Source organism: Amborella trichopoda, chromosome 6, assembly GCF_054954075.1.
Source record: "Amborella trichopoda isolate Santa Cruz 75 chromosome 6, AtrichopodaSantaCruz75HAP2 v2.0, whole genome shotgun sequence".
Lineage (NCBI taxonomy): Eukaryota > Viridiplantae > Streptophyta > Magnoliopsida > Amborellales > Amborellaceae > Amborella > Amborella trichopoda.
The window spans coordinates 2,630,608-2,650,748 of NC_142341.1; the positions used below are offsets into that span (position 1 = coordinate 2,630,608).

General features: G+C 34.4%; 1 protein-coding gene and 1 long non-coding RNA gene across 5 annotated transcripts; one reads left to right on the forward strand and one right to left on the reverse strand.

The window, feature by feature from the left end:
* Positions 1 to 346: 346 nt before the first annotated feature.
* Positions 347 to 8,111, reverse strand: LOC18434512 (short-chain dehydrogenase/reductase 2). 4 transcript variants are annotated; one of them, XM_088870185.1, is made up of 4 exons: positions 7,976 to 8,111; positions 6,314 to 6,572; positions 3,362 to 3,556; positions 347 to 945 (listed from the first exon to the last, which is right to left on the reverse strand). In XM_088870185.1, exons 1-4 carry the CDS (start codon positions 8,089 to 8,091, stop codon positions 859 to 861), a joined length of 657 nt encoding a protein of 218 aa, XP_088726311.1. In that variant the 5' UTR covers positions 8,092 to 8,111; the 3' UTR covers positions 347 to 858. The 4 variants fall into 4 exon arrangements, with proteins under 4 accessions (XP_088726311.1, XP_006844645.1, XP_088726312.1 ...); XM_006844582.4 differs by lacking the exon at positions 347 to 945 and adding an exon at positions 1,213 to 2,175; XM_088870186.1 differs by lacking the exon at positions 347 to 945 and adding an exon at positions 1,213 to 2,235.
* Positions 8,112 to 10,628: 2,517 nt separating this feature from the next.
* LOC110007293 (uncharacterized) lies at positions 10,629 to 14,858 on the forward strand. The gene is made up of 2 exons (XR_002280981.2): positions 10,629 to 10,827; positions 11,963 to 14,858. It is a non-coding gene; the product is annotated as an uncharacterized LOC110007293 (long non-coding RNA).
* The last annotated feature ends 5,283 nt before the right edge of the window (positions 14,859 to 20,141 follow it).

Below are 20,141 nucleotides of genomic sequence, written 5' to 3' on the forward strand. Positions count from 1 at the left end.
GAAGAAAGTATTAACTTCTAATTCTCTTGGCAGAACAGTAAAGACCAAACAACGACATACAGCACAGTTGAAAAATAAAAAATTAAAGAAAGGGCAGATAAAGACTTTTAACTATTTTAGACCCTAAAAATCCTCTTTTACTTTAATGGAGATCCACAGAGAAATTTCTCTCCATCTCTGCTTCAATGTGATTTATAAAGCGTATTTCCTAAATAAAAAAGAAACTCCTCTTTCTATATATTTCTATACAAATCTTGAGAACCGCAGGATTATTTTTCTATATAAATGTCTCAAAGTTAGAGAGAGAAACCCTCAAAAGCATGTAAAGATAAAGAAGTAACACTCATCAGTAAACAAACCTTCATTAAATTTTCTACAAATAGGATCCCCCACAACGTTTTGACTTCACATCCAACAACTAAAAATCATTGCGGTATCTTGTGCTGACTTCACATCTAACATTTAAAAATCATTACGGTATCTTGTACGAAAGGTAAATATCTTATCATATACTTTTTCTTTTGCTTGTGCGAAAGGTAAATGATCTTATCGTATACTTTTTCTTTTGTTATTGCACTTTTTATTTATTTTATTTTATTTTGTATTGACCCATCCAAGGATTTTTTATTTTTTTTTTAATTGACCCATCCAGATATTTTTTTGAAGGTCAATTTCAATGAAAATGCCTCACAGTTCAACACTTGAAATTTTAATTTTTAAAGTGTCATTTTCATCTTGTATTGAAACCTAAAGTCTGTCGCAGTTGAGCACTTCAAATTTTAAGTTTAAAGTGTCATTTTCATCTTGTTTTGAAACCCGAAGTCTATTTGGCACTCCAAGTGCCGAGCTGACCTTAACTCATTGCATTGAATCAAGCGTCAGACTGAACATTCTTTCTCGAAGCCTGTTCAATGCTCCAAGTGACGAACCACCTACTGTTTTTCCCTGCAAACGAACCGAGGTCGACTTTAAGTTTCAAACTTAAACTTAAAATTTAAATTGTTTGACTGTGATGGGCAATTTCACCCAAAAAGATCTAAAATATTCACACAGTAAGAAGGTAATAGGTGTGTAATATCAAAAATAGTATGGGTTCCCATGTGCAGTAATTTCAATTTAGGTTAGTTTTATGTAATTTTCCTCAACCTCAGTATAGAGTTCCACTCCCACCAACTCCCAAGTAAACATTCAAGTATAATAATAATAATAATATACAGTAAACGAAGAGAATAATCTTCCATCTCCTTCATAATTCATACAGAATGGGAACTAATATTGTAAATAATTGAATACTTGATAGCCTACATCTAACATCGTTGCAATAAACACTCAAGAATACCCAACATGAGGCAGGACGGTTCCAGTAAACCAATATGAACAGTTTGAACAACAGTTCGAAATGTCCAAACTTTCTTCCAAATTATGAATTTGGGGCCGAATCGCCAAGTGCTCTTTTCCATGTCATCAAACCCATATACCACAGTAAATTTAGGACGAAAACCAAAGCCATGCCCAAATACCAGCAAATATCATGGAGGTTCTCTGAAAACTTGAATGTTTGATCTTCTGCCTTGGCCGTTCATTCCTTAAAAAGTGACTACTTACCTGCCACCCTAGGTCGGATGCTCAAGACCTAGGTAAGGATATGTTAGTCACTTTCACACTTCAAAACTGTCAAGGTTGGGTAGCAGCTGCAAGATTCATGCAGACGTGTTTTGTGACACTGATTTGATACTTTCCCTTAATTTTTCTCACTGTTTAAGACTTCACCACCTTAAATTAAAAACTGATTTCACGACGCTCGGCGAAGAATTTTCCAGAGGGTAGTGGACAAGACATAAGAGCAAGCCACACCCCTGTATCGGCACCTTCTTCTAAGGTATTATTGCCTTGCCACCCAGTCATGGCAGTCTTAACCCAGCCTGGACAATAGCAATTGATGTATACTTTTTGGACATCAGACCGAGTCAACAGCCTCTTTGCCAAGAGGCGAGTGTACGCATTCACAGCCAATTTCGAGACTGAGTAGTCAGTGAAATTTTGGGGCCACCCACCAGAGACCCAAGAGCCCTGCTTAACTTGTTCAAGGAATTTTGAAACAGTGCAATTGATTAGTTCTTCAGAAAGTGTAGCATCATCTGAAAGTTGTTGCCTCAGGGCTGCATCTCCTAGTCTCTGAGGAAAGGGGGGAGCATGTGTAAGAGAGGTTGAGAGCTTGGCTCACATCTTCAATGTCTAAAAGTCAGAATAGTCAAAGTTTATAAATTATCATGTCAAACGTATAGTGTACTTCAATTGATTACAGAAACTGAAATCCATTGAAGTTACGACGAGGTACAGTAAGACATTCCATTAAGATCCCATCAAGTTATCCCATTTCTTTTTCTATCACCATTCATAATTTCATTGGACAGTAATGGACTATCATTCTCTACATTCCTTTTGATATTTTGGTACATTCCTAATAAAAGCTTACAATACTCAAAATGGAATACAATAACAGTCAAATGCAAAGTATGGTTTATAGTTAGTTTCGAGATATATCAATGTTTGTGTTTTTCTACTTTTATTTTAGATAATTTGTCTTAAGGACCAAAAGAAAGCCAAACATCTAAGTTCTAAAAGGGGGCGGGGTAATGAGATTGGCTTAGTGTGCAGGGCTGGTCGAGGGCTTCTTGCTAAGGGTAATTGAGGGATTTTTTTTACAATTTAGCAAACAAACATGCACAAATGGTTTAAGTATATTCATATGATTATCAGTAAAGTATGGATAGTTAGCTCATTTGCTTATATTAGGGCATAGTTGCATGCAAAAAGCAGAGAGCTTTCAGCTATTTATGAAAATTATACTACATGTTTTATGAATCTGAGGGTCAGAATCATTTAACTAGAGGAAACCAGTGGTTTGGTGTTCTGTCAAAAACTTAAAAGTTTTTAACTGAGAATTTCTGAAAAGAATTCAGAATCCCATGCTTGGTTCCCTCTAAAAAATTTAACAGTGATACAAACAGGAGTTGACCAAGAAAAGGCTCAGCCCAGACAAAGACATAAAAGATCAACCAAAAAGCACAGAAAAAACTTCAGATTTGAATACCAAATATTAAAAATAAAGAATACAAAATAAAAATAAAGAAGAAAAGGGAAGAAGATCATAACTCAATAGACTATGTTATATAGTAATCCAATCTACCAACAGGTCAGGTTGGAGATTAACTGTTCCGTGAGGATTCCACTCCCAGTCAATCTAAAACCAGTCATCACTGAGAATGGTTGGCAGATGTAACCTTGCAGTACCGTATGCCATAGTTCATTGTCTTCCGGTATACTATCCTAGAAAGAAAACACATGTAGATGGACTTACATTTCGCCTGCCATTGAGCCTCCCAAGTCTTGAGCTAACATTCACTATACGAGCACCAAAAGGGGAAGGCTTCATTCGTGGTACCATGGCTTCAATCATCAGTTTGGTGCCCAGATAGTTTGTTCTAATAACCTCCTCAGCAAATTCCATGGAATTATCTGACCCAAGATTAAAATTAACACCGGCATTGTTGATCTGCAACAGGACCAGTTTATTCAGTTCACAGGGAACAAATGACCTTAACAACAAACTGTTAAATATATAAGACTAAACGGCATTGCAGCCAATAGATCTATTGTACCCAGACATGTCTACTTTGTTACAACCGGGTATTTCTCTAGAAGTGAGGGGATAGTCAACCTACGTAGCAATCAACATAATATGTAGCATCATGGGATGCATGGGTATGCTTCAATCTAGTGAAGGGGCAGAAATGAATGCTTGAAGAACGACAGCATGCACGCAGGTTTACAAGAACATGAACGATGGCAACATGTGGATGGACACTCTCTTCATAGTCAGTATGTTGTTTTTCACTTCTTTTTTTATGGCTGGTAAGAGTGTTGAAGGCAGCCATGAAAAGTGCATTTTTCAAATAACTTCCTGAGAGGTCCATTGCTAAGCATAAGGCTGCTTCACTAAAGAAGAACAAGATACTCTAAAGCTATATCATACATGGAAAATTGCAATGGAGCCAAAGACAGAATACACAGAATCAAGCATAAATTCAGACTACAAGGACTGGAGTCTACAATGGAATATTTTGCTTTGCACCAAAAACCAGTAACATCAGCCCATCAACCAATTGGTATAGAGTAACAAAACAAAAGCATGGGAAACCATATTTCTAAATAGTGAATTGCAAACTGTCATGAGATATCTACATAGATCAAGATCCTTGGCATCCAGCACATTTTCTAAACTAGAAAAAGTTATACATGGGGGCTGAAACAAGCACTCAGGGCATGGTCAGAAATTTCAACTCCTTTGGAGAAGAGAAAAGTAAAACAAGTGCCATTTGGCAAAAGTGTGTTGAATTAAAGTTTTGCCGGGGGAACCTTGGCTGTCAAGAGAGCTGACTCAATTACAGACAGCTTGGCTCTCAAGACCTTAAAAGTGTTAGGGGAAATTTCTAACTCTATTGAGGCAGAAGAGGGAGCTCTGTTGGATCATGGAGGGCAATTTTACTCGAAATCATTAAATAGGACAGTAGAGATTTAAAATTCATGGGAGATACTGTGAACCTTGGAGCTTCAAAACTGAGCCTGAGTGGCAGATATCTCATAAATAGAGATGACTCACTGTCTCACAAACCCCTTTCTCAACCAATATCAATGTAATCCGCAAGCAAGGATCAAACACATAGGGGCCGTTTGGTAAAAATATATTGTCTGTGAAATATATTACAGGTGTAATACATTACCTGCAAATAGATTGTCACTATTTTGATAGTATTTAGATGCAACTTGGGAAATACATTGCTACTGTTTGGCTATGTCTGGAAGAAATATGAGAAATGCATTACTATCCAAATATGAAAAATATAGTTATGTTTGGCTAACATGATTAGACTTTGGTTTCAACATGATAAGTCATTGGAATAATATGATTGGAATAACATGATTTTATTGAGATAAGCCTTATTTTTATTTATTTTTTTATAAGTCTTTCAAATGTCTCTCTAGATATAATTTCAAATAATCAATAAATTTATGATACCAAAATCAAAATCTTTATGGTACAAATTAAAAAATGGGAAGAAATTTGATTAGTAAACTAGAAGGTTTGGTAATTGCAGTAGAAAATTTTGAAGCATTGAAGGATACTAAAGAGGTATCTTATTTCAATTGAGCTTTTACTAATCTCTTATGAGGATTATGTTGTGTGAATTTTTTTATTATTATTGTGTTGAGTAATTTCTCATTGATTACCAATTATTATTTTTGTTTTTATACGAGAATGGAAGGCGGGCTACAACCCAAATTGGGGATAGAGGGATGTAGAACTTTTTTTATTATGATTGCAGTAGAAAATTGTACCTCATCAAGTTCTACAACTGATCAAATCAATTTAGATTCCCCCCTACTTTTACTTGTCGATTATTAAAAAAATTTATTTTTATATGAGAGTCAGATGAGGAGTACAATCCAAATTGGGGATATAGGGATATAAAAAAAATTTATTTTGATTGCAGTAGAAAATTGTCCTTTTACACCTGTTAAATCAATTTAGATTCCCCTTTTCATATCCCCTACTTTCACTTTCTACTTCCGTTAATAATTATACAATACAACGTATAGAAAGAGGGAAATATTTTTTTATGCGGGGAAAGGGCAGAGAGACGCATGCTAAAGATTTCCAAAGATTACCCGTCAACCTCATAATAGATTTTTCACCCATCGTTTAATGGATTTCGTGATTTTTGAGAAAATCTCGGGTAATGTCTTTCCATTTCCTTACTATTAAAATGTACCCAAACAGTGTAAATGTCATATTTCTTTGTAATTTATTGTCACATAATAGATTTCTACGTACTCAAACGGCCCCATAAGGTCCACTGAGCCCCTAAATACACAACCATCATAGAACAAATCTAACAATAGATTTCCACGTACCCAAACAGCCCCATAAGGTCCACTAAGCCCCTAAATACACAACCCTCATAGAACAAAATTTAAATGAGCATAGGATGTTCCTTTTCTCTTGTTTTCTCTTGTCAACTGGCCATAAACCTTATATATGTCAGGAAAGAAGATTTGAAAATGTTGTCACCTTGGCCAAAAACTCTCAAACAAATGACAATGAAACTGCCCATGATGTTTTAGTGGGCATAAAAACTCTGGTCTATAGGAAAACTAACTGAGCATCATTTAGAGTCAAAAGTGCATTTCCATGACACAACAAAGAAAATTCAAAATGTAAACTACATGAAAAACAAATAAAGCTTCTGACCAGAACATCAAGTCCGTCATATTTTTGAACAATCCACTCAGAAAATCGTGTGATGGAGTCATGGTCAGAAATGTCCAGTTGATGAAAATCCACATTAAAACCTTCCCTCTGCAAAGAGGTCATGGCTTCCTGACCTTTACTAACATCCCTTGATGTTAAAATAACTCTGAGGCCATGCTTTGAAAGTTGTCGAACAATCTCAAATCCAATTCCTCTGTTACTTCCAGTCACAACAGCTGTTGTTTCTGAGCACCACCATCTAAACCACAATACGGAAAACAATCAATTCCCACTTAAAATAAAGACTTGAAAAAAGAAAAAAGTCATGGTTGAATAAGAAGTAAATTGGAGAGGCAAATATTTGTAAAAGTTCATAATAACCAGCCATCATCATCATCTAAGCCTTATCCCAACTATTTGGGATCGGCTAACGTAGGTTTAGGATACATGAAACAATGTGGCAAAGTTTTATGTTAGCTACGTACCTAAACCTCTTCCTTTATCCGGGCTAGGGAGTTGGGACCAGCATGACCAGCTTGGAACCGGTCATGGGACCAGCATGACCAGCTTGGAACCGGTCATGGCGGAGTTAAAAAAAAGAAGTCATGGTTTAATACGCATCATAAATGAGAGAGGCAAATATTCAAAAAAGTTAAGCATAACTAGTTAGACTTGAAATATGCAAATGATAATCAAAGCAATAAGGGTGATATTTGAGAAGACTTTCCATCATAAACAATTAAGAAACACGCACTATAAGTTTACATCCTATAATTGCCAAATATAAATTCAAAATGCTTAATCGTAAGCATCGTATCCTGATGAAGCACTCAGTTCAAATACAAGGCTCGAACTAGGCACTCAGCAAGCCCTGGAGTCCAAGTCATCTGTGCAAACTCAGTCAAGCCAGTCAAGGACCCGGAAAGTTATAATACTAAAATGTACGAACCAGTTGAGTTTAGCCTTTCCTACTCAGACTCGGCACCCTGCCAAGTGCGAGTAACTCAGGCAGAGTCAAGTGGACTCACTCGAGTTTTAGAAGACTGGTATAAACCCTTAGATTCCAGGTTGGAATGCAAATTTAACCCACCATCAAGGAAGAAAGATATTTCCACCCAGATTACCATACTAAATTATCAATTACACTCATTAGCGGGCACAAAACTTGAAAACAGTCTAGAGTAGGTTCAATTTCCTACAGTAATGCAGCTAACAATTGAACATAACGAAATAGAGGCCTAGCAAAGACTTATTGGCAAGAAGTTCTTGCAAATCCGCTACAAACACAATTTAACACAATCATGTCACTATAAAATGAAAACCAAGCAGCAGTTTTATAGGCTATTATGATTATTTAGGCATCCCTACCATTAGAAGTTTTCAACTTGATAAGGAAATCATATTTCCTATAAAAACTCAGCGATAAAATCTAAGTGAGAAGAATCAATGAATTGAACAACAGAACAGATAGCAAGAATCACATTTCTTAGTCGAAAAAACCCCAATTCAAAACCCAAATAGTTCACAAAAATCGAATTGAACATGGTTTCTGAGGATTAAAGTACATACTAACAATGGATTTTATTTTTTATTTGTTTGAAACTGGTTAACTACAATGGAGTATAATTATGAGTCAAAAAACTAAGGGTAAATAGAGCTGACCTTTGTTGTTGAGTATAGGGCACTTGTCTAAGGCGAGCGACCTCATTGAGCCTCGATTGCCTCCGCTCCTGAGCTCGAGCTCGAGCTCGAGCTCGACCTAGACCTGCTTTTCCCATTTAGAATCCCTCTCTCTCCCGAATAACAGAGCCGGTTAGGGCAAGTAAAAACAATGGAACTTTACGTACGGACCGGATTAAAGGTCCGTTAAGGAAATGGTTTAAAAATCCGTTAATCTCCAAGAAATCTCAATTTTTTTTATTTTGACAATTTTGACCCCGGTCCGATGTGACCGCAACTTAACACTCCTGGTACGAATATTTCATGAACTGGACGTTCTTGAAGTGGGTTATCTTTTTGGGGATGCTTTCAATAAAATGGGCTTCGGAACAAGAATACGAAGCTTGGAGAGATTCCCAGGTTGATTGCTTCCCAAGAAACCTTCAAATTGGTTGTCGTTTAATTGCATAGAGCACTGTTGGTTCCTTCCTAGGGTGTCTAGTAAAACACCCAAGAAACGATTTGTTATGAGCCCGCGATGCGATCCGATGTTTCGGACCGCACAATTTTGATGTTCATTTGTTATGAACAATGTCGATCCCATGTTCCTAACATCAGATCCCGATCAGATGTTAAAGGTTCAAAAACAAAAACGTAAAAGTAGTTAACGGGACTTGACGGGACTGGGTTTAAGATACAGTCTGATATTTGAAACATCGGATCGGAATCAAAATAGTCAAAAAAAATTAGAGATTCTATCTTTTTTGGTAATAACTACCCAGTTTTTAGCCATTTCATTATAGATTCAGCCAAGTCAGAGGCTGATTCAGAGACCAAGTCCTAGGCTGACTCAACCAATTTTTCCCATTAGGGGACCTTGGTATAGGGTGACTCTCTTGATTATTGGGCTTCTCTCTACGAAATCGCATGGTCTTGATCTGGTCTTACTCAAGCAATTCCTAAGTTGGATGCGCGAATTGTTAATCACCTTATGGCTTATCCAAAGTCAGCTAATTCAAAAAATGGTATTGGAAGATCAGCATTCACATGCTATGTACTTTGTTGAATACATGAGACAGGAGTACTGCTACCTTTCAACTAGTGATATAATGCATAATAGAGTGGTGGGTTTCTACTTAGCTGTTTACACAAGCAAGCTTCCAACGATGTGTGTGCTTCTTCGTGTGAACATGCATAAAGATAAAAGAGGAAAATGTTGTATTTTCGTTCCAACTAATTACAATTGCCAAAGAAATTTGTCATATTTTTCTCTCCTTTTATAAATCAGGCTTAGGCTTGAGTAATTAGCGGCATCAAGTTTGATTCCTATTGCTGAACTACCCAAAAAAAATTCATTCTCAAAGAAAAAGGAGCAAAAGTAATTGTGTGTGCAAAATAATCTTCCTTTCTTTAGTTGTGTTCCTTAATTTGATTAGCCCACCACAAAGACAATCGCCACTTTGAACAGTGGAAAAGCATAAGCAATATTGCGAGAATCAGATACCCATTAAATCATTAAGGGGTTTGATCTAATCAAAACTAGCCTGACTGTTGATCAAACCAATTGGACTGAATTAAGAAAAAAATATGAATAATGTTTTAAAAATATAAAATATATTACAAAAAACACAACTTTGTTTAGTGGGTCCGACGTGTCAATTATGGCCAGTCTGATTAGCCAAAATCAGTAAAACATTAACTTTGACAGGCTACACATGAGTTTTGAATTGGACCGATCAAGACATCGGTTAGCAGTCTGACTGGTCGAATTGGGTAGCCTGATCTAGTGTCTGGTCTTGATAATTATGAGTAAAAAGGGATAATTCTATGCCAACATTTTTGGGTTTCCTACATATTGCTAGTACCCTCTCCACCAATCCAATGCCGACAATAGACAGTTGAAGTGGTGCCATTCCTCCTTTTAAATGCACACGATTATTATTTGACTACTCGAGACTCATCACATTGGCGAGCCAGAGTTTTCCCGACTTGGGGTGTCGTACTTTGAGATATTTAAAAAAAATCAAAAAATTCAAAAAAAAATCCAAAAAAATAACGAATTTATTTGCCATACATTTTTTTATATTTTCAATCATTTTCACAAAGATTGGAAAGTGTTTGGGCCATAAATACTTATTTTTATATTTTTTCATTTTTTTTGGATTATTTCAAAAAACACCCCTAGTTACAAGTTGATTTTTTAAAATTTATTTTGTAATCCTTTTCTAATCGCATTTTGATGTGTTTTGCTTGATCTTACTTTAAACATACATTTTTTATTTTTTTGGATTTTTATAATATGTAGGCTTTTTTTTTTTTTTTTTTTTTACTGCTTGAGCATTTCGGCACTACTTCAGCCGAGTTACTCAAACTCAGGTCGACTGCTCAGATGAGGCATGGGCCGAGTACTCATCCGGAGTAGTGGTTCCGACATGCACCCAATACATGGCAATGCATATATTGCCGCATATTGTTGACCCTGGATGACTTGGGAGGCACTAGTATTCTGTGGAAAACCCAAGTACTGACACTGTAAATAACCCACAAGCAGTAAAACAAAGTACTATTGAGAAAAGAAGTACCTTCCTAGATAGTACAATATACTACAATGTACTACATTGGGACCAATCAGGTATAAAATAAACCAATTTCATGCTTGAGGAGGCCCAATGGGGAGAAAAACCATACACATCCTTGAGTGCAGCGTTGATGAACCCAAAACCCTAATTTCAGCAGCGCTGTACTCAATGATGCCTTTGGTATTTCATGTAATTTTTCTCTTATTCCTTTTTTTGGTTATTCCTTTGGCTCTTTTCAAGGGCTTTGGGGCTGATGGTTAAGACACCCAAGGGGAGGTAAGGGTTCAAATCCTAGATTTTTTTTTTTTTTTTTTTTTTTTTTTTTTAAGGCTTAAACCTTAGAATTTTTTTCTAAGTTCCCAAAAAACACAACCAAGCTTTTTATTTTAAAGCTCTATCAGTTTATTATATCTACCATAATCGAGTCCACTCGGACTCGCCCCCTTGGAGAGCTGAGTACCTCTGTACAACTTGGGGTATATAAGAAAATAGAAAAATCATGAAAAATATATAAACATGTAGAATCAATGTATAAAATTTGTGTATGTAACGTGGATATTTTTGGGAAATATTAGTGATTTTTTGTTCTTGTCACACACCCGAGTTTTATATTTTCTGAATTATTTAAATATCCCCTGTAATCATTTTTTTTTTACAAAATTTTTTATTTTTATTTGGACTTTTGAGTTTGTGCTTGGTTTTGTCTGACATTTCCTCTTTTCTATTTTAATTTTTTAATAAAATTCAAGGGCTTTTGGGCCCTGTACAGTAGGCGGGGGAGTGCAGTTGGACTCACCCAAGTAATTTGCCTTGGGCTAGGGCCAAGGAAAATATGCATAGACCAAAATATTTATCAGATTTTTAATATATTCTGGTCTCTAACAAAACATTTATCAGATCTTTACGTCATTATTCCATTCATTTTCAGTTTTTTGAGCCAAGAGAGAGTTCCTTTATTTGGTTTCCTATTCCTTAATTCTAATCTTAATATCATCACATAGATAAAGAGAAATTCGTCTCTTCCTCTAGAATTTAGGAAATTGGGCTTTTTTATCTAAGAAGTCTTGGTTTGTTTTTTTTATGACATTTATCTTGTTGCACTTTGGGTACTACTTCTTCAATTCAATTAGTACCTAATTATCATTTTTCATTAAGTGCGGCAGGTATAGTAGAAATAAAGTTGTGATACTCTACACCGTTGTAGATTTGATACATCTTTTAAAACAACATCAATACATGGTGAAATAAAATGGATAGATTAATGCAACTTTATTTCTACAAATAAAGTTGCAACCTAATATAAATGTTTTCTTTTTTTTATTTTGTTCATTTGTTCTGCTAGCACTTGTGTGAGACCCATATGGGTGTGGGTGTTTGTGCTTGTGTGAGATGGAGATTTTTTTTTTTTTAGATACGTTAATGGCGGGAGAAGGATGAGATGATATGTTGATGCATTCACCCCCAACCACTTATGCCCCAACCCCATTCCCGTGTGAGATGGAGATATTGTCCATTGGAAAAATATCCTATACACAGTGCTTGTAGTGTTGAGTACTCGGACGAGCTATCAACCATCCGTCCTTATCTAAGGACGGTCGAGATGAGACATTGTCATGCTTTTATGTCAAAAGAACGACGACAGACATCCACCGTCCATTTGGTAAGTTGAGAATGGAGGGCCGGTCTGAATTCCCTGTATTGTTGTATGCCCTGTAGGAGTATACTGTCCATTTACTTCATCCCAAATTTGGGGGATTTAACTTTTTCATAGACTAACCTCAAAAAAGAAATAATACCCAAGATTGGAGGAGATCTAAATATTAGAGAGCTGAAAATTAAATTTTTTTTTTTCATTTGAAAATAATCATCTAATGATTTTTAGGTGGTTCTCAAAATTTAAATTGAAAAAAAAAAATCTCTCAAATAAATCGGGGAGTAGTTGTCCGTAATGCTCCGGTAGGAGCATAGTAGACATGCTCCTAATGTTTCCACAAATAGCAAGGATAGACACGAAGGAAAAGAAAGCACCTTGTTTCTATGTTCATAATCGTTTGTGCTGCCTCGAGATTATATGCTCCCCAAGGATCATATAATGGATTTACTCCCTTTGGTAAAACCCTCCAGGAGCAACTTATGTCTAGGGGATATAACCTTCTCAGCCTAGGGGTCAAATTCAAATAAAGCAATCTTTATGTGTGCCCAAAAGAATAACATCCTGAATGGAGACCGTCCAATTTTTTAACAGCTAAATCTAAGTTTTTAGAAACTCAAAATCTAATTTCTTATAAAAAATACTTATATGGTGATGGTTAAGTGGATCCCAAAATTTCAGATTGGAAACAACAGCCTTTTTTGTGTGTTTCAAATTCTGAAAAGCATGCCTCCTTGGGTAGCTACTCTATCCAACGCAAGCTTGAAACTTATTTAACTTCCGAGCTCGAAGAGGTTTTCGGATCTGCCTCCAAATCTCAGTGAACTGGACCGTTGTCTCCACAACATGTCGAGATCACGGCCAGCGTGGCTTGCCACACCATCTCTGTGTAGGCAAGGATCTCCACCCTGTCTCCTTAGGCCCAGGGTCATGGCTCTCTTTTACCCCATCTTCAAACTACAAAAAGATGTTCTATGGTTACCATCTACTATTGAGTATGAAGGATCAAGATGATACTCATTATATAGGTATAACATGAAACATTGAATGTAATTCTCCAATAAGAAATACAGTTTTTGGGTAATTCAATGGGGGAAGATATGCCTTACCTGTTTTTTCAAATAGTTTAGAAGTCAGTTTTTTTAAGGTATTAAGGGGGTGGTGTAAGAGGAAATACATGTATATGTACCTTTTTTTTTTTTTAATGTTTCCTCAATACTATTCTCATGTTTCCTAATATCCAATGCTTGACCTACTAATCAATCATCCTTGTTTTCGCATTATCAATCCTATTTCACGTTTCTCTCTTGAGTTGATACCTTTATTCTTCTCATTTTGTTTGTAATATTTTTTTCTTGTTGAGTCAGTATCTCACTCTCAACTTTTCAGTTTTAGTATCACACGTCTTTGCATGATAGAATGTTGACCGAAAAACTTGCTTTAAAATTATTTGGTTATGAAAAATAATATTTTTACTTTATTGTTTAAACTTTAAGCCTATATTTGATTTTATAACTGGGGAAGTCTCATGTCCACATCATGTAGCCGGTTGAAGGGCGCACAAGAACCTTCTAGCGGTTCGTTGACGGTCACAAATGAATTATTTTTTTTTCAATTTATTTAAAAATTTATCGTCATCCATTGGTCACAAATGAATTATTTTATTTTCAACTTATTTAAAAAATTTATTTATCAAAAATTTAGTATGTAGATGTATTTTTATATTGCATATGAAATCAAAATAATAAAAATATTTTGAACAAAAATTGATCAGAATGCCACTAAATATTTCAAAGGCTCTGGTCATTTTATTTTGTTCAATATTTTTTTTATTTTTTTATTTGGTGAACCATTTAAAAATGCATCTATTGCCCAATTTTCATTTCAAAATAATATATAAATAAAAAATAAAACTCAGACCGTTGGATAAGACTAGGTTTTGCATGAATTAATAAATGATGCTTGTGCACCACGTGTGTCCACATGGTCTTGATGCTATATCATCCCTTATTATTATATCTATTTAATTTTGGGTGTGGTTTGTATAAGGTTGTAACCCTAAACAATCAAATTAAGGTGCACCATTAAGCTTTGTCATGAGATGTAATTTTGGTGTAAAATTTTTTAAGATGGTGTGAGAATCTATTTTAATCTTTAATCATAAAATTCTAAACTCCAAAAATAGTATAAATCAAGCGAATCTATAAATACATGAATATCTTGATAATAGATGGTCCAGATAATGTGTCGCAATATGTACTATTTTTAGAACTTAAAATCTATTCTTTTCTTCTATCAATACATCTTGATATTATAATGATCGATTAATATTTTTTCAACATTAAAACAACCTTTTTCGAAGGATTTTGGAAGTGCACCTTAATTCTACATTTTAAAGTGTCAACCTTATATAAACGTTTTTTCATTTATGCAATTCTCAATTAAATGAGAAGTCTATTTTGGGGCATGTTTGTGCTCTCTATCTTCTCTCTCTTTCCTACTAATCTTCTATGTTTAGATACTCCAAGATCTCATTCCCCTTGATTATATATGTTTCGGAAAATCATGAAAAACCATGTATGACACGTGGCTCATACTGTGTAACACTTTCATTTCCTCCTAGTATTTATTGGATTTGGAGAAGAGTATCCATTGATTTCTTCTATTTTTAGTTAGAGTTTTGAACATCATTAACCAAATAAGTAATTATCCTCAGTTTACCATATAAGCCTTCATTATAAGCGAAATGAAATGAGAGTATCCAACCACACAAAATCCAGTGAAACTTGGAGAAGAAAAAGGTGAAGAAAATCTTTACCAAATGAAAACTAATGCTATCAATATTGGATTGGCCATTGGTCTAGTTAAGATCTGTCCAACAGCAAGTCAAAATTGGTTAGATTGGATTATAAAAATTAAAAAATAAGAGAAATAATTTAAAAATATAAAATATATTAAAAAAAATGTCAATCAATTTTTTTTGCAAATGAAACAGGCCAAAAACAAATAGGTCTGACCGCCAAAACTAATCTAACATTGATTTGACTAATTTTCAATCAAATTAAGTTTTTATTCTATACCAGACCTACAAAAGCACTAGTCGGTGATCCGAGCCTCAAACCAACCAATCCAGTCCTATTTCAATAATAATAAAAGAAAACAATTACTTAGCATAAATAAGCTAAGAAACAAGCCTTAATAGAGATTTATTACACCGCTGAAGAACACAAAGATATATGGGGACATGAGGGTCCACCTCTTAGTGTGATGGCTTAGGCTTATGGGCCTAACAATATGATCAAAGTAAAACAACTTTCTATACATTGGGAAAGAAGCCACAGTGATCATGGCTAGAGGGGTGATTGGGAAAGAAGCCACAGTGGTCATGGCTACACCCTCCATAGCATCTTTTGTTCTCAATGAAACTACTTTCTATACATTGTACGATGTTGAGCTCAGCTATAGGACACTCCAAAAGGCAAGCCGCCCTCACAAACATCTGGTATGACAGTGGCTCGGTTCTTGCAAATCAAGATTTATGTAGCCGATCCAATTAGTTGAGAAAAGATTTTGACGATAACGATAATGAGTTGTTCAATATTTGCCCATACCAACCAATGCGGATATATATATCATAATATAGGATTTCGTGCTCCTGGGAACATAATCCAATTTTATCGGATGTCTCTTGAACCCTCAACATAATGGGAAGTAACGATGCATGCTACCAGCAAGTAAAAATTTAAACCCTTTAACTAGCATAACTCTTGTAAATAGTAAAACATGGCCCCCTTTAGGTTGGCCAATCCAACCTTGGCTACATCGCAGCACTGACAATAATACTGACCCACGTTGAGGGGTCCCAATTCCCCTTATGTATTTAGTGAAAAAAAAAAATTATATATAAAGAAAAAGTATACAATGACAGATACTTTTAGTACAAGGTGGTCACAATTAATCTTGACTATTGGATGTGAAATTGAATGACTATACTTATTCCTTTGACCGAGCTCAAACTTCATCAAAATAAATTTTTTCAAAGTTTGTGACACACCCAAGATATCAGATTTCTCATCGGAGGGTTATAAGTACTTCTGACCTCCTTGTATTAAAAGTAAATAGTCTTATTGTTTACATTCTTTATATATAAACCCTTCAATTTTGGAGAATGGGATCTAGAAAACTCAAAAGTCAAAAAAAATTTTGATAATAATTATTTGGTGATTTTTAGCTGATTCCCACAAATTTTAGAACAACATAATTTTCTCAAGTTTCTTGCCTGTGGGAGTCAATATACACTCATATCTATTATACACTACTAGTCTCTTAAAAACGTTTCTTCTATAATGTCTTGAACCAATTGGTTTCGTAACCGCATTCAAAGGCCAAAAAATTATTATTTTTAAGAAATGTAGCATGCTCCGACGAGAGCATACTATAAACATGTTGCATTGAGAGAAGGACCTATTTAGGAAGATTTTATTGATCTTGAAACTAGATACATATTTGCAAAAAAAACTAAAAAGGAATCTTGAGTTCCTAAATACTTAGATTTAACACTAAAAATTAGTCAGTCTTTCTTCATTCCTTAGACATTACGTTTTACAGGAGATATAGAGAGCGTATAATTTTGATTTTTTTCTTTTTGAGTTGGTTACTGGGTTGAGGAAGTTACATCTCTAAATATTGGGCCCCTAAAAAGTGCAATGGGGTTAATTTTCAGTATACTATCGCGGGAGCATACAATCATTTGGCAAAAAAACATTTGATTCTAATTCAAAAATCATCTGTGGCCATCTTCTTTAATGAATGGTTGTTTTCCAAATCATACTTCTCTTCAACCACTTTCAGTTTTGTTTTTGATATTTGTACTCGGTTTATTATTTTGGTTTTTTTTCATTTAGTTTTGTTAGGACTTGATTGTGGGTGTGGAGAGAGACAGAGAGAGAAGGGGATGTTGTCCATAGGTGTGTGTGACATTTTTTTCCTATTATTTTTTGTAATATTAGGAGATTATACATATAGGAATCCTCACATATAAATGACGATACCTATAAGCCGTTTGGACCTCTCATAAGATCAAAATTGCAAAAAAAAAACCAGGCTTAATTGGTTAGCGCTTGACGATTTGCAACGCTACGTCATAGGCTCAATTCCTACCTAGGGTAGGAGACCTCTCCCCTACTCACCCCAAAAAACAAAGGGTGAGGTTTGTATAGAGCCGAGGCTCTAAAGAATCAAATTAGAGCCCACCTTCTAATAGTGTCGAAAAATATGGTTTCAATACTGAAAATATTTGTGATAGCCTTAAAATATATTTTTGTCTTTAATTATAAAATTTAAAACTTAGAAAATAGTGTATATCGAGCAGATCTATGAAAACTTGACAAACTTGAAAATTGACGGTCCAAAAATACGTTACAAGATGCACTATTTTCAAAACTTGAAATCCATTTTTTCTCATGTCCATGCATTTTGATGTCGAGATGATCAATTTGAGGATATTTAGGCACAAAACAACCTCTTCTAATGAATTTTTTGAGGTAGGCTCTAATTTGATTGTTTTGAGCCTCGGCTCTATATAAACTTTTCCCCCAAAAAAAATTGCAACATGTGTGAACCTTCGTTTGAGGCGACAAGCTCGTCGTGAGCAGTGTGTTGCCAAAATTGTGGTCATATATACCATTGATTTTAATGGATATGGTTGTGGAAGTTCTTATAAACAAAATGCCTTGTTACAAACAAAATGCCTTGTTGAGCATCAGAGATTCGAAAATCAATGTGATTGGGACGTGGGGTGGCAAAACGTCGGTTTGGCAACCTAGCCTAGGTGGACCGGACCCTAGATCCGGCATGTCTGTTTGTGTCCATTTGACTTGGCTGTTTTGATGTTAAAAACTCCTCTAATTGATCATCTCGATATCAAGATGTATATATATGAAAGAAGAAAGATTTCAAGTCCCAAAATGGTATAATCTTGTAACACATTATTTGGACCGTCTATTTTCAAGATTTTTATATGTTGATAGATCTACCTGATTTGAACCATATTTAAAGTTTAAAATTACATAATTAGAGATGAAAATAGATTATCAGGTTATCTTAAGAAAATTTGACACCAAAATTACATTTTATGATAACATTTGAAGTTGTAGCTTACTTTGATTGTTTAAAGTAGAAACTTTATACAAACCACACCCATCTTTAATGGCTTTTGGAGGCAATCGTGAAAAAATAAATAAACAATTTTCAAACATAACAATCAACTACAATAACTCAATAAGCCCATTTATCTCCATTTATCTTTGTTACAAGGACGTCATAATTACTCCTAACCATTAAATGTAATATTGGATGACTTGGGGCGAATATTGAAGTTCAATGAAAATTTTTAAAGGAAAAAGTGCAAAGATACCATTTACTTTCAAGACAAGGAAGTCACAATCCTGTCCATAAGATTTTGAATTGAGCAGTTGTAAGTATGCCACTGATTAGATTAAAAGCTTGAAAAAACATTCTCAAACTTCATGACACAATACAAGCCATCTAAATGGTCTCAATCTATACAATCTTTTTTAAAAAACTTTGAATCCATCAACGATACCCACAACCACCTGATTTGAAATCTGATAAGCAAGATTAATTGTGAACTCCTTGTGCTAAAAATAAATAGCCGCTTTATATAATTTTCTTAAAAATATCCTTTCAATAAGGCCAAAACCGAACTTTTTGAGAGCATTTTGCTAATGGCCAGGGTGCCAACTTGACGGACCATTCACTCAATCACAAATATAAAACAGTTTTATTGCAGAGGGAGGCTGATCCAAACAGCAATACAAATTGGTTAATACATTCAAAAAGGTTAATCCAAACAGGATAGGACTACAGTATGCAACACAAAGCTGCTATGTTTTCTCTCCCTTAGGGGTGTAGACCTGGACCTAGGTCGAGCCCTTGGTCCCCGACCAAATTTGCATGGTCAGTTGGGTACAAATCTAAAAAAAAAAAAATTCTAAAATTTAAGGAGACTTATAGATAAATTTTATTTTTTTATTTAAAAATAGTTTTATATATTTTATATTTTATAATCAACTTTCATGTTTTGAGAACATAAATTGTATTTTAATTTTATCATTTTTTTATATATATTAGATTAAATTTAAATTTTGTATGTCCATACTTATCATTGAAAAAATATTAAATAAGTAATTTTAAAAAAATATGAAAATAATTTTAGGAGTAGTCTGGTAATTTTATTTATATTAAATTATTTTTTACTATTTTTATATTTGTATGATGGTGAAAAGTATAGACATTAAATTTAATATTAATCTAATATATTAAAAAATGAATAAATTAAAACATACTTTAAGTTATTGAGTACTGGGACTTGATTGTAAAATATGAATTATATGAGACTATCTTTATATAGGCCAGGTTTGTATAAGGTGTCCATTTTATACTATACAAGTAAGGCGCACCTCTATATTTTGTCGGAAGAAATAATTCAAGCAATGAAAACCCCATTGGATAGCTTCAAAATTCATGTTTAACTCCAATTATGAAATTTAAAATTCCAATGAGATCTAAATTGTTACAATATGCACTATTTTTAAGACTTGAATTTTCTTTTTCTTTATATCTATACATATTTAAGTCGAGATGATTAATTGGATGGTTTTCGAACTTCAGAACACGCTTTTGTATTATATTTTTTAGGTGCACCTCTTATAGTATAAGGTTGCAACCTTGTACAAACTTTGATATTTTTAAATATAAAAAATAAAATAAGATTCATCTATATATGCTTCCCTATCTCTCTTTTGATATATATATATATATATATATATATAGGAAAAGTCTTCCCAACGTCTATAGGTGAAAATGAACAGTAATTTCGCCTACTCTCGTCACTGTCAAAAGTTCATGGCACGGTCAC

Bases quoted from the DNA above. Each gene is read 5' to 3' on its own strand.
- LOC18434512 (XM_006844582.4), bottom strand. From the start codon at position 8,091: ATGGGAAAAGCAGGTCTAGGTCGAGCTCGAGCTCGAGCTCGAGCTCAG. The intron at 3,557-6,313 runs GTCAGAAGCTTT...GTCCTGTTGCAG, and splicing joins ATGACGGACTTGATGTTCTG to ATCAACAATGCCGGTGTTAA. The intron at 2,176-3,361 runs GTAAGTCCATCT...CCCTTTCCTCAG, and splicing joins GGCTCAATGGCAGGCGAAAT to AGACTAGGAGATGCAGCCCT.